General features: G+C 34.7%; 1 protein-coding gene across 1 annotated transcript; it reads left to right on the top strand.

Moving 5' to 3' along the window:
• Positions 1-2876: 2876 nt before the first annotated feature.
• Positions 2877-15409, top strand: LOC140137711 (cholesterol 7-desaturase nvd-like). The gene is made up of 7 exons (XM_072159471.1): positions 2877-3607; positions 9716-9907; positions 10417-10595; positions 10945-11039; positions 11978-12128; positions 13586-13762; positions 14895-15409. Exons 1-7 carry the CDS (start codon positions 3265-3267, stop codon positions 15054-15056), a joined length of 1299 nt encoding a protein of 432 aa, XP_072015572.1. The 5' UTR covers positions 2877-3264; the 3' UTR covers positions 15057-15409.
• The last annotated feature ends 445 nt before the right edge of the window (positions 15410-15854 follow it).

The following is a 15854-nucleotide window of genomic DNA, read 5'->3' as shown; positions in this document are numbered from 1 at the left end:
TTAAAAAAAAACCCATTATTAAGCATTGACAAAATACATCACTCGTTTTCAATAAAGCTACAAATCTACAGCCTGTCTCAAAAAAAATTGTGCAAGTGAAAAGCGCCCTCTATGGCAATTAGAAAATACCGTTGTGATATGATGCTTACATCAACGTCAAGGGAACAGTATTAGCTCTCGAATACCGTTTGTTCTGTTCAATTTGCTCTTTTTAATCTCGAGATATGTTTAATTAACAACGCAAGGGTAAAATCACAATTGTGCCACTTTTACTAGGGAATAGGGCTGTGCATGTAAATCAATGATAGCTGATGGTGATGCGTCTAATGCACTCTTCCCTTCGGTGCTCGTGCATTAGACGCATCAACACCAGCGTGCGTGCATTATTTTGTCTAATTTCATTAATTTGTCAAATTTCATGAACTTGTCAAAGTTCATTAACCTATAAGTGTGCAATATTTGTTTGTCTTTTAACATGTCTTGAATGACAAAGAGAACAGTATTTACCATGGTAAAATCATTGACATGCACATGTATTTAATTTTACAGCAGAATGTGAAATATTTATTTATCGTTTAATTTGTCGTTAATTAATAAGTGGAAAAAGAAATGATCATTATACCTTTATCATGATAAAACACTAACAACAATTTTGTATTGTTGTGTAATTGATGCATTCTTTTGATTTCACGAAGGAACTCTTGATAAACTTGATGCTATCATTGATTTACATGTACAGCCCTCTTCCCTAGTAAAAGTGGCACAGTTGTGATTTTACCCTTTCGTTGTTAAGTAAGCATATCTCAAGATTAAAACAAGCAAATTGAACAGACTAAACGGCATTTGAGAGCTAAGACTATGCCCTAGACGTTGATGTAAGCATTATGTCACAACGGTATTTTCTAATTGCCACAGAGGGCACTTTTCACTTGCACAATTTTTTTTGAGACAGGCTGTATGTTGATTTATAAAAGACTGTGTGAACAAACCAAAAAAGTGACAGATGGGACTTTTATCAGAGCTCGTGCTAATCGTTTGAGGTGCGTACCGGCCAAAATTTCCAGATGTATAAAATTGTTCCGATGACCTGCTAACAAAATGACTTGATTGGGACAAATGCGAGCGAAAATTTGTGGCTGAATTGGATTAATTTAGGCTTAAAACAGGCCAAAGAGAAGTTGCGTGCAAACCACAAATTTTGGTCCAGTTGTCTCGGTATTTCGAGCCAGAGGGCAACTTGTCCCCGGTTGGTACACCCCTGCTTTTCGAGAGAGTCTATGTTTTCGATCAAACCAGCTCAAACCAATCCCTACCCTGTCGCCACAAGTGGACCAGATGCCCTGGTTTGCAACTTGCCCGTCAGTATTTCAACCTTGCCCAGATAAATATTTTTGCCAAAAGATGTTGGCTTCATCTTGTATGATTAATTATATTCTTTCTAGCTGGAAAGGTAGCCCATATTTTGAAAGAAAGTTTAAAAATAAATGTAAGTTTGAAAATGTCTGAAAGGAATTTTGAAATTTGAGAGCGCCGCCGACAAATTATAATAACGACAACTATTGTTAAATCTCTGAACCTGAAAGTAAACGTTCGTTGAATGGGCGCTGATTGCTTAAGGGATCGGATAGCGACGTATTCACGTTTTCATTTTGTGGGACCTGAGAGTACACCAGACTATCGAATTGAGTTGAGTTGTAGATATTGAATTGAGTTGAGTTGTAAATATTTAGTTGTAAATTGTATTCTTTGTAATTCTCTATAATTATATTCCTTTTATGTATTTTGCAGGGCCCCGTGTTAGACCAGCTTCGGCTGAATCGGGCTACCCTGGGTAAACATGTTGTAAATAAATAAATAAATTGTATTCGGAATACGAGGAATGTCCCGATGATATCAAATAATTTTGATTTTTTGAAATTGGCGATATAAAAAGCATTTTATGGCAAATTATTAAACAACATGAACATGAAAATGATATTTTTTTAAATTTCTATATTAATTTTAACAGTCCTAGCCTCGAAGTAAAATTTATAATTCTACTGGTATCCCGGGGGATCACTCACATAAATGGTCTGTACGCATGCGTGACCAAAAAAACAAGTAAAAGGGGGTGTTTTTTTAGGCAAGGCAAGTTACGCGCGTGACGCGTTTAGGGTCTAAAAAACAGTGATTTTCAAGAATAAGGGTAGTTTTCTGAAACTGGACAACTTGTTTAGAGTACCTTTTCAAAATTTTTGGTAAATTATGAGTCCAAAAAGGGTACATTTGTTGCATTTTCACCAGCCAAAAACTCATTAGGGGGTAAATTCTACACTAAATTACCTTATTAAGGGGCTAAATTTGCTGGTAGGGTAAAACTCGTTTAGGGGGTGTTTGAAAAGATTTGGTCACGCATGCGTGCACTGTCATATTTGAGTGCCCCCCCCCCCGGGACTGATATGTACTTAAAGTGTATGTAGCTGGGATGAAAAGCTGACGATTATTTGAAAAATTTTACCTTTCATATTGAAGATACATCCCCAAAAAAATTGAACCCCTAAATTTTTAGGTCTTTTAGGGGGAATGTATATATTTAATACGAAAAGTCAAACTTTTCAAATGATTATTGGCTTTTCCTCCCAATTTAAGTACATATCAGTAGATTTATAAATTTTACTTCGAGGACTGTTAAATATCAAAAATATGAATTTTTAATAATCTGCCATAAAATGTTTATTATATCGCGAATTAAAATAAATTGATATCAGAAGGACATTCTTAGTGTTCAGAATGCAATTCGATATGTCTGATGTGCTCTCAGGCCCCACAAAAAAATACTGTGCAAACGTGGGTGACCGACCCCTTAAGTGTAAAACAAAGTCTCTGAACATGAAAGTAAACGTTCGATGAATAGCTGCTGATTGTTTAAGTGTAAAACAAATGTAATGTTTTTGTTTGACGTCTCCCTGGTATTATTTGCATTACATAACCTCAACTTGACTACGGGCAGTTTGATTTTACACAGTATACATGGTAAATATTATATAAATAAAGAAGCCTCGTAATACGATTGGTTACCAGTATCCACCGTTACCAAATCAATGTTGATGGTCATGAAATTACGAGTTTTCTAGATTTAAAAAAAAGTTTAATTCAAATGTGACAGGTTGATGCATAGGCCTATGGAGTAACGGAAACACGGCGATCAAGTGACCAGACAGGTCTCTTTAATTTGAAACTCTTACAGGGCATTCAAACAATTCACCATCTCATCGAGTCAATTGCATGTTATATTATTTTGGCAACACGATGGATCGTTTGCAAATCAACGATAAAATAATGTCATCTTTTCTAGACAAGTTGACGATATATGACATTATACTCTGCATACTTGTAATCGCCATCACAATTTACGTTCATCGCATCCTTTTTCGACCGTATCAATTAGTCAGAAACGTTGGCGATGTAGGATACATTACAGATGGGAGGAATAAGAAAGAGGTGGCAAACGAGATTCGTAAACGTCGTCGGGCAGGAGATGTACCACCTGTTTATCCTAATGGATGGTTTTCAGTGTTACGTTCATGGGAACTAAAACAGGGAGAAGTCAAATATGTCAGCGCCCTTGGTAAGAAATATTTTTATCAAATCTATACTTATTTCATCCAACGTAATTAAGCTTTTACGCCTTATGAGTTAGTCAGACACTTTTATGATATAGGATACATTATTGATGGGAGGAATAAGAAAGAGGTGGCAAACGAGATTCGTAACAGATCCATGTCACATGGGGGAAAACGGTAAATCGTACAAAATCGGCCAGATTGCTACATAGTGAAAAATGACTGTTAATTCCCAAGATTATGCTCAATTGTAACCGATCACTGCAAATCTTGCTATTATTGTGACCGATCACTACAAATCATGCTAAATTTGAATAAATCAGGAAATTTTTTGATAAATCCGCTCAATTCGCCTTAAATGACCACAAAATCTGCTAAGATAGTTGAAGTAATGATAAGCGTTGTAAGGTTTATGAATTATGATTTTAGACACTTCAATTAATGAAAAAAAATTACGCTCATCAATGTTTAATGGTTATGATTTGATTGGGCATAACCCTAGTGGTGTTGCACGTTTCACTTGGCATTCCAATAATAGTGAGATTTCGCGACACGTTTTTGACGTGTACATAATTATGTACGTGTACGGGAAAAAGAAGATGTCTTTTCATGGCCAGGATAAGTGTTACTGGAAAACAAAATTAATTCGACTTGATTTCATAATAAAATACATAACACTTTAAGTTCAAGTTCAAGTTCAATTTTATTAAATACATTCAGGACTTTGGCCCATAGTATTACAAAATATTTTGCATTATAAAGCATCATAAATACACAAACAACACCACAAATTATTTTAAATATATAACTTGTATATGAGAAAAACAGTATATTGATGAATAATTTTTACATGTAAAGTATTACCATTAACATGATTAAGTTTTAACTACACTATTTCTTAGACTTAAGGGGTCGAGCTGTATTGTCTCAAATATCTCCGAAATGGGAGAAAACTGCAATGTTTGCTGTGAAATTTTGCCTAGCAATATCTATCTCAGGTGCAAAATTTATGGTGCACATGAAAGATTGAAGTCTTTAGATTAATATTTTAGCAATCTTAATATTATTAGTTGATAGGAAATTCTTCAAATATGCCTGTACATATAACGACGCATAACAGCCCACGCAGTTTTTTATAGGTGAACTCTTTTCGAGCAGTCCGTGTTGGACGATGACCCTATCTTTTTGCTGAGGTATTTACAGGACCTTGAAATAAGAATTATGATAGATATTTGTGACTTCGGAATGCGACGAAGGCATGTTCGAAGCTCGTCAACATACAAACTTCTACCTGATTTTACAGTCTCGTCGACCACTGTCTGGCGCATGTTATTTTGTTACTCTAAATTCAACAAAATTCCATTTTTTAGGCAAAAAGACTTCTGGAGATACCATCCTGCATGTCCGTGTTCGATTTATGGTAATACAATTAACCAATTTTGAAATATCAATATTTTCAGATTCACGGAAGCCATATTTTGTACATTTTCGACAGTAACGAGTTAACGCCAATTTTGGTACAAGTTTGTCAGTTTTGCCGAAGTTATTTATCCGGTTAACTAACGAATATCAAGGTTCATAGGCGAGCTAATAGCGCTATGTTATTATATTACTTTTACTTACGATCTTCATAATGATTCCATTTGAGAACGAATATAACTCCTTATAGGTCTTCAACTTTGTCTTCACACGACTAGCCATATTTTATGGAGTGTTGCCAGGCAAGTCAAAAGCAAATTGGGACAAATCGGCACTAAATATGGCCCGTAACTACATCAACATATCACCCAAATGTCCATGTTATTTAGGGTACAATGTTAATGTAAATACATTGTAATATACAATTTTAAAACATTGTTGAAAATGTTCTAACATGCGTATGCGCGATTCTTTCTCCCGTTTGAGTTTTAATGTATACCTAGTATAAGATATTGACAGTCAATTCATAAGAAGCCCAAAGTTAATACTAACACTGCAGCGCTGGCAATACGACAAATTCTGTAAAACGATATGACAAGAATCGTTCCGCTTGATTTATCAGGTCTATAAAGGTGACAAAGGAACAGGTCTCTAGTTTGATTCCACAACCATTCAAACCGATCTCATGTTTTATTGTATTATCATGTATTAAAATGAGGATGGCTATGTCATAAATGGACCGGAACAATATAACCGTATACTACCACCTGTGTTGAAGGACAGTTCTAAGATACAGGGTGTTCCAGAATGATCTATACCGTGTTTGAAAAATTAATCAACAGTGTATTTAATTTTAGTACCGGTACATGGAATACATTAGAGAGCTTGCGAAATGACGTTACTTTAACTTTAACTTTATCGTCTAGAGGATTACAGAGATTATGTATTCAAAACCACCTTGGTTTTGAATACATAATCCTCTATAATCCTCTAGACGTTAAAGTTAAAGTTAAAGTAACGTCATTTCGCAAGCTCTCTAATGACATAAATGTCACCTACTTATTGTGTTACTTTCATTTCAAAAACTTGATTCGTTTTGGCGTGATATTGATATTCTTAAAACTGGACAAAAATTGCACGTGTGTAACTTTCATAAGCACCAGACATTGACCTGCTTTATCACTATCGCCCAGACGTAGACGTACTTTGCAATATAGTGTAGAAATCATTCACTTGTCAAAGGAGATACACCAAATTTGGCACAAATGTAGAGCTTGAAACACTGAATAATTCTTAATATTGATTTAAGTGACCTTTTTCATGTGTTTTCAATATTAGTCCCGATATTTGTGCTGAATTTTAAAAAATTTACGATCAATTTTACGCCAAAAATGTAATTCTTATAGAGGGTATAACTTGTTTAAGAAAAACTTGCTGCAAATGTAATCTTCACCTTTTCCTAGTTGTGTGTTTGCCAATAGGGACATAAATACATGCTGTGGCACAAGGACGAATCTTCTCTATAATATTTTTATAATAGGCCCTAAATCAATCTCTGCCGGCATTTCAAATGATGAAACTCATACACCGCAATCATTATTTTCGAAACTGCCGCCAAAGACGACACATGCAGTATTAGGTCAATCACGCTTAACAAATCCTTTATACCATGCATGCTAGTAATCGATAGATCATAACAAAATTAGCTGCAAAACTTTTTCCAAATAACTTTGTGCTGAACGGTTATTCATTATTTTCATAATAGATTGTATTGTCAAAACTTAAACTTCACCACCATTGAACGCAATATTCTGTAATTTATTTTAGAAACATTCGATCTTTAAAATCTTAAATTACCAAGAAAGCTAAATATATGTAATATTTAGAACTCAAAACAATACGACTGATAACAATGCTACCTACAAAATTCAACTTTCCCGGTATGGATCTTTCTGGGACACCCATGCAGCTTAAGATGACAGCGAGACAGGTTTCTCTAGATCGATTACACGGCCATTCATACCTATTACCTGTTTTAGGAACAAACCAAAAATCGATAACGTCTTATAAACGAAACCAGTTTCGTTTAAGGGTAGGGGTAAAAATACTCGATTACGTTTGTACAAAAACATCGGTCTGAAGAATGTGTCATTATTATTATTATGTCAAAATTTCCAACATTTCATTATTACGTTTCTGGCATGGAGGGAGGGGGTCGGATGTGAAACGAAGCTAGTTACGTTTATTGGACGTCATCGATCTTTTGGTTTGTTCCCTTATTGTAACCTTATAGAAGCCATACTTTTCACGCCGTACTGATTACCCTCTGTACGGAATGTTACATCACAATCTTGATCGACTTGACAACAGGCACACCCCGGTACAAATAATTGTAAATGGTGGAAAGTCGTATTTATGACAAAATGATTAAAAAGTGATACTTTTAGGTATTATTCTGTTATTTTCTGTTTGGCAAATCATAAATACTCACGTGTTTTGGTCAAAATGGCAATAATCTTTTTTCTACCCCTACCCACCTGAAATAGCTAAACACAACCCTTAATGCATGATAAACAAATGCAGCTAAGCTTGCCAAAGAGGCAGGTATCTTATTTAAAACGCAAGCTGGTGAAAAAATTGTAAATGAGAACAAAATGGAATTCGTCCTCGATATCCCCCGTTTCACAAAGGACACAATGCGACATTCTCTATCAATATTTTGAATTCTACCCGTCTCAATAAATAATGAGTGACTCGAACACCTCAACCGGCTAAGGGCTTTTCTATGAGATGAAATTTCAACAGAAAACAAATATATTTCAGGATTAAGGAGAGTTTTGAATTCTCGGTATGTACATAATTTATCAAGTGTGCAAACATCGGCGAACCACTCTTGCCTGGCTGTGTCTCTTAACCTGGTGGAAAAGGATATTAAAAAGTTTTCAACAGAACCAATATCTTGCGTAATCCAGACAATACCAAACCCATAATTAAAAAGTAAATTTTTGATTTAACCCAAGTAATATGACCCTGGTTATCAAGAGCATACAACATTTTGTAACATTTGTATGGGTAACGGTGATTTGACATACATAAAACATGTCGAGGAAAAGATGAAGAAGCCGCTACACGTATACGTACAAAACTTGTGGCTAAAACCAATGATGATCGCCTAAACACAGTAGACTATATTTTGTTCTAAGTTTGATCACATCTTTTGTCACGATAATTCTGATATTTCCGACCACTCCCTAATTAGTTTCAATTTCCCCTTTTACTTATTAGTTTCCATGCATTCTCCCTTTTTACTGAAACCATAGGTCTAATGTATCACAGACCCTAGAAAAAAGATCCAGGAGCACAAACAATGTAATAAAAAATCTCAGTCCTGGATTCCTGGGAGTATCTGAAGTATCATATCTGACCAGACACAATTCAATTATTCAATATTCTATACTCGTATTAACAAGGAAAATGATCTCATGGTAAAATTAAATGGATTAGAAGAACATCATTGTCATTACAACTCAAGTTTTAAAATACGATATCGATTTGCAAATAATAGAATATAATTATGTAAAAAAATAACCAAAACAGTTCTTTATTGCTCCTTTTTTTTTCTTTTCCCAAAAAATAAATGGGCCCCAATCATGTGGTAACATGTCTATTTTATGTGGCGAGGCCTTAACATTTAGATTCTTCCACACACTTTGATATACTTTGCAGTAGTTTTAAGTTGTGGGAGTAAAAATCGAAAATTTATCAAGATATATAATATTTGACATTTTAATATGATTTTGACCAATTTAAAATTACGACATGAAAAAGGTGTTTTTGTTCTTCTTGTGTGAAATGTTCAAGTGTGTGGCGTCCCAGCAAACACAAAAACGTTTTAAAAACGTTTATATAAGTTATATTTTGGCTTTTGGTTTAGGTAAAAACGTTTTAATAACATTAAAATGTCGGGTTATATAAAGGTCATGATAACGTTTTAAAACATTTTGTATGAAAACACACTACAACAATATTTTTAAATGTTTTCAAAAAATGTTATTGTAAACTATTTTTGCAAACATTTTTGCCAAATATTGTGTCAATAGTTAAATAACATTATGTTAAAATATTTGAAACCAGCAAACACAGAAATGTTTTTAAAATGTTTTTTTTTCAAAACCTTTTAATAACATTTAAATGTCGGGTTATATAAAGGTCATGAAAACGTTATTGAAACGTTATTGAAAATATTTTGGCCAAACATTTTTCGCAAAATATTTTATCAACCCCAAAATAACATTCTGTTTAGAATGTTTTATATCAAGTTTTCAAGAATGTTTTTGGAATGTTATTAAAACGTTTTTATACCCTTTATATAACCCGACATTTAAACGTTTTCTTTAAAACATTTTTGTTTGCTGAGCAGTAGATTATCAAAAAATGTTTTTTAAGGTTATGAAAACATTTTATCCTCTTAATATACCCTTTATATAACCCGACATTTAAACGTTTTCTGACAACCTTTTATAACCTTTTGCGAATGATGTCGAAAACGTTTTGTGTTTGCTGGGGTACTCCTAAGATGATAAAACGGGAATTTTGTGGAAAAGGTGATGATGCATTCATTTTGTGCGATCAATCATTCATTTGTTTTCAATATTATTTCAACAATAGTTCTTTTTGTCTCATCTTTGAACCAGGTCAGGAATTAGCCATTTTCAGAGGCACCGTTGACAACAAGCCGTTCATAGTAGATGCATATTGTCCCCACCTGGGGGCTAATATCGGGGTCGGAGGTCAGGTCAAAGGTGACTGTATCCAGTGCCCGTTCCATGGATGGACATTTAATGGTAGCGATGGAAAGTGCATTGATATCCCGTATTCAAGCAAAGGTAAACATAAGCATGATAAGGCGGATCCGAAATCAACGAACTCGACGAGCGAATGCCATACTTTTCTGATAGGAAGATGCCTTATAAGCATTACATTTTCTTTTCTTTGTAAATGTGAATAATTCCTTGAACTGGCCATTCTTAAACCTCATTTTATAACCTTCAACAACGAAATATGCCACCCCATCAGTGACATACCGTGGCCGCTCCTACCCGGGGGCTGCAGAAAAGGTAAATTTTACCACCCCTTCATCAATAGCCAAAAAGGTTGACCAAATTATTTGAAAAAAAAAATGGTTTGAAAAGTGAAAAGCAAAAATAATTAAATTAAATTAAATTAAATTAAATTAAATTAAATATATATATATATAAATTAAATTAAATATATATATATATAAAATAAATAAATAAATAAAATAAAACAAATTGAAATGAAATAATAATAATAAATAAAAAAAACAGTTTCGTCTCTCTTTATGTGTGTGTGATTTTATATTATATTATTCCAGTACCAGAATTTGCCAGCATTAGAACGTGGAGGTGTTTAGAAGTTAACGGTGAAATTATGTTGTGGTTTCACGCTGAGGAAGAAGAACCAGATTGGTTTCCACCAGAAGTTGAAGGAATAAAAAATGGAACGATGATCTACCACGGATACACGGAACACCATGTTAATGCACACATTGAGGTAAATAGAAAACAGTTTTAAACCCGAATCGATCGAATATATGAATTAATGATTGATTGATTGATTGATTGATTGATTGATTGGTTGATTGATTGATTGATTGATTGATTGATTGATTGAACGAACGGACGGACGGATGAACATGATGAACAAACGAATGTTAAGTGAATGAGTAAGTGAGCATGATGAGTGAGTGAAATGGACACGAATAAGCTCAGGCAGAAATATAGAGAGAGCCAAGATAGTATTGACTGAAATCCTCCCTAAATAAAGTTGGTATGTAGTTGATTTACGCAATGATTTCATGAATGTTACAAATAGATCGTTTCCGATGTTGTTCTTTTATCAGGAGATTCCAGAAAATGGGGCAGACCTCGCGCATCTCCACCATCTACACAGTCCTTTCGTGGCAGCTGGCAGGGACCTCAGATTTACATTTTCATGGTACGTTTAAGGGGTCAGTCACCCACCATTTGCATTTGCCCACCTTTGCACAGTGTTTTTGTGTGGTCTGAGAGCACATCAGACACACTAAATTGCATTCTGAATACGAGGAATGTCCTCCTGATATCATTTTTTAAAATTCGCGATCGAATACAATTTTTATGGCAAATTAGTAAAAATTTATATGTTTTATATTTTTGATATTTAACAGTACTCGAAATAAACTTTATAAATCTAATGGTATATGTAGGCTACTTAGAATGTAGCTGGGAGAAAAAGCCGTCCATTATATGAAAATTTTGACCTTTCATGTTGAAGGTATACAAAAAAGTTTCCCAAAAGACTAGTTTAGGTCTTTTAGTTCATGGATATCTGCAATACGAAAGGTCAAAATTCTTTCAAGTCTATTTGTTCTTTCTTTCTTTCTTTCTTTCTTTCTTTCGTTCGTTCGTTCGTTCGTTCGTTCGTTCGTTCGTTCGTTTTCTTTCTTTCTTTCTTTCTTTCTTTCTTTCTTTCTTTCTTTCGTTCGTTCGTTCGTTCGTTCGTTCGTTCGTTCTTTTCTTTCTTTCTTTCTTTCTTTCTTTCTTTCTTTCTTTCTTTCTTTCTTTCTTTCTTTCTTTCGTTCTTTCTTTCTTTCTTTCTTTCTTTCTTTCTTTCTTTCTTTCTTTCTTTCTTTCTTTCTTTCTTTCTTTCTTTCTTTCGTTTTTTTTCTTTCTTTCTTTCTTTCTTTCTTTCTTTCTTTCTTTCGTTCGTTCGTTCGTTCGTTCGTTCTTTCTTTCTTTCTTTCTTTCTTTCTTTCTTTCTTTCTTTCTTTCGTTCTTTCTTTCTTTCCTTCTTTCTTTCTTTCTTTCTTTCTTTCTTTCTTTCTTTCTTTCGTTCGTTCGTTCTTTCTTAGCACGTGGAAGCAATTTAGACTGATACTGTGCTTTTAATATCAGGTTATGGAAGTGGGTTCAACACGACTGGCATGGAGAATGGAGCGTAAGTCCAAGCGATAAGCACATCGGAGTGATGACTTTGGATCATTCGCTTACCATATTCGGCAAGAAATTTCCCGTACTCACAACTCTCGCAGTAGAAGCATGCCAAGTAAGAGTAAACCTCAGTGGTGGATCGGGGCGGGGGGGGTGCCACCACAGAAATGTTCAGGGATAAAAATGGGAACGACATACAGACTTGACATTTAGTATGGAATATTTTTTCGAAAAATATCAAGACTGGTCTGGAAGGGTTTGCATAAACACCACAGGATAAATATTAATTGGGGTGTGTCGTGAGATGGTATAAAATAATTGTTTGATAGAAAATGTGCTTTACATGAGTTAACATTATGGTTCTCATAATGTAGCGAATCTGCTTAAAATGGTGGATTTAGGGAGGCTGCATTTGAGCGTTGTGGTGAACACAATTTCGGACTTTATGCAACATTGTTCTGTTATTATCAAATTTATAAGGGTTTGAGGTGATATTTCCTAAACTTCGTCAGCAGTTGGCATTAATCACAGTTGAAATACACTTGCAATGTATCAATTTTTTGAACATGGGAGAAGCTTAAAATATGGCATTTAAAAATGGTACGTACTCTGAAAGCTTGAATGGCCTCCCTGAGGTCAAATGTTATAAACTTAAGGTATAAATTAACTGCGCGGATTCTTGGTTGTCCAATGAACTCTCGCTCTTTCTTTGTGTACAGTAAGTTTATAACATTTGGCCTCAGGGGGTCATTCAAAATGTCTGAGTGCGTACCACTTTTTAGAGCCATATTTTTAAAGCTCCTCCCACTTTCAAAACTGGTAGATTACAAATGCATTTCAGTTCTGACGAACACTTATTGGTATTTAGGTTCAGTCAATATCACCTCAAACCTCAATAAATTTGATAATAGCAGAATAATGTTGCTCAAATTCAGAAATTTTAACCCCCACAAAATTCAAATTCAGTCTACATAAATCCGCCATTTTAGGGTAAATCACAACATCATGAGAATCATAATTTAAACTAATGGAAAGCACATTTTCTGTCAAAAAATTACTTTACAGCATCTCCCGACACATCCCAATTAATATTTATCCCGTGCGGTTTATGCAGACCCCTTCCAGACCAGTCCTGAGTTTTTCGAAAAAATATTCCATACTAAATGTCAAGTCTGTACATGACAGAGAGTAAAGTGTCATTAAAATGACTTAAAAAGGGACGAAAAAAAATTTACCAATGGGGACGGAAATTGTGTTCCCCAAAAGCTGGCTATACGCTGCTGGTAAACCTGGAAACCCTTAAACCATGGTAATCTCAAGTATTCTATCATGTCTATGTAAACATCAAATATACATCTTTTTGGCTTTGGAGTTTGAAATATAACGTCATGAAACTTCACTGTGGGCGGGACTGTGGGTCAAAATTATTCAACTAATATAATAATATGGAAATAATAATGTAATGAAACCAGAACGTCCTCCACCTGAGCAAGGTTATTTGGGCAAATTCTTTTGATTGAAACGTTAGTATTTCAGTCTAAATCTAACCTGTTCTATAATTCCATCTTTCAGATTGGACCGGGTATAGTTCATCTACGTCTGCGCCATCCTATTCTGGGAGACTCAATCATGGTGCAAACGGTGTTGCCAATGGGACCACTACACCAGAAATTGGTGCACAGTATGTTTACAACATGGAGGATACCCAGGCCGATTGCTAAGATCTTTATGTGGTCAGAGGCTCTTCAGGTAATTCTAGTTTTCTGTACTATAGGCCTACTTCTTTGTATATTTGTTTAAAGTTTTTGGACATGTAGTTATTATACTAGTCTAATACTGAAAAACCAGTTTTATATCTAAATCCATGCGATCATCCTAATAATTTTACATTGAAAATGACATACCAGAACGTAATTCAAATTATATTTTTGCTAAACGAATTAAGGGATCTAGAATGAGCGTTTATGGCGTTTCGACAGTATTTTTTTGTGGGACATGAGAGCACCTCAGACGTATCGAATTGCATTCTGAATACGGCGCATGTCTTTCTGATATCAAATAATTTTCATTTTTTGAAATTCACGATATAAATTAAATTTTATGACAAATTATTAAAATTTGATATTTTTCAAATTGTTGATATATAACAGTCCTCGAAATAAATTTTATAAATCTAATGATATATTCTTAAAGTGTATGTAGCTGGGAGGAAAAGCCGACGATCAATTGAAAATTTTGACCTTTTATATTGAAGATATTTACCAAAAAGACCTTTTTTTTTTTGGTGTTTTGGGAAAAAATCCATATCTTCAATACGAAAGGTCAAAATTTTCAATTGATCGTCGGCTTTTCATCCCACCTACATACACTTTAAGTATAAATCATCAGATTTATAAAGTTTACTTCAAGTACTGTTAAATATCAAAAATATCAATTTTAATGTTTTGCCATAAAATGTGTATTACATTGCGAATTTCAAAAATCAAAATTATTTGATATCAGAAGGACATTCTTCGTATTCAGAATGCAATTCGATATGTCTGATGTGCTCTAATGTCCCACAATAAATACTGTCCAAACGTTCATACCCCTTCCCTTAATCTGCAAGAATTTTTTTGTACATACACATTATCATGATTATTTAGCCAGAGGTTTCCAGTGTTAACTTTTTGTGAGAAAAGTTGGGGACGATGCTATGGATCACGAAATGCGCTTTTAACCCGATTAGGCGATTTAAATTGATTGATCGATCGATCGATATTTATTTATTCATATGTTAATTGATTGATCAATCCGTTGGATTGATTGAATGATTGATTGATTAATCGAATTGATTGATTGATTGGTTGATTGATTGGAATTTTCTGTCTTGTACATACAGGTCGAAAGAGATTTGATGATTTGGAATCATAAAATGTACCAATCCAAACCAATGATCCTGAAAGAGGAAAGTACGCTTGTGAAACACAGGAGGTGGTACTCACAATTCTACTCGGAAAATAGTCCTCGTTATTCTACTCGCAAAGAGACGTTAGATTGGTGACGTCATCAAGCAGAGTTTATAATTAAATCGCTAGCGATGAGAAAGGATTTGAGAAGAGAGAAAGCATGGGGATCAAGTATATAGGAAAGAAAAGTAAGGGTGAAGACTTGGTCATGTTGGTAGCCAATAAACATGATGAAGTGATGACTACAGCCTCACTGCCGAGTGAATGCCAGAAGTGAAGGAGTATGCGATGCTGCTGTCAGCTGGAGGAAGCACCTCTAGGATGGCTTCGAGTGAAGCTGGAGCACTACTCCTTCAGCTATGCTGCTGGATGATAGATAGTGATATTGCAGCTGTTATATAGTAGAGGACCGTTCACAACCCTTTGTTAGGGCGGGGAGTGCTGATGCCAAAAAAAGGGAGGGGGCTTAAAACTTTGACACTCCTAGGGGGGGCTGAAAAAATGACCACAAATTTTCCTTGGAAAATTGAGTTTATATGCTTTTCTATGGGGTTGACCCATAATTTTCATGTCAAAAAGGGGGCCTGAAGTTTTTGAGATCTCAAAAGGAGGGGCCCCGAAAAATTTTCGCGATGAAATTTTTTTGCATTAGCCCCCTCCCCTAAAAAGTGTTTGTGAACGGTCCCTAGATGCAGGTGGAATTTAAGTAGGAAGAGTGAATGTAGGACAGCAGTTGATGGTCAAATAGAATAACGGTTTTTATCTATAGCTAACTATAGGTCATTATAATGGATTTGCACACAAACTACAGACTAGGATTATTGAACGGAGGAAATGATTATCAAATTTGAAAGATACAAGTCATGTATACGATCTCGAATTTGGTTAATATT

This window comes from Amphiura filiformis, chromosome 17 (assembly GCF_039555335.1).
Source record: "Amphiura filiformis chromosome 17, Afil_fr2py, whole genome shotgun sequence".
Classification (NCBI taxonomy): domain Eukaryota; kingdom Metazoa; phylum Echinodermata; class Ophiuroidea; order Amphilepidida; family Amphiuridae; genus Amphiura; species Amphiura filiformis.
Note: the sequence above shows the minus strand (reverse complement) of the source record. Positions and strands in the feature narration are given on the sequence as shown.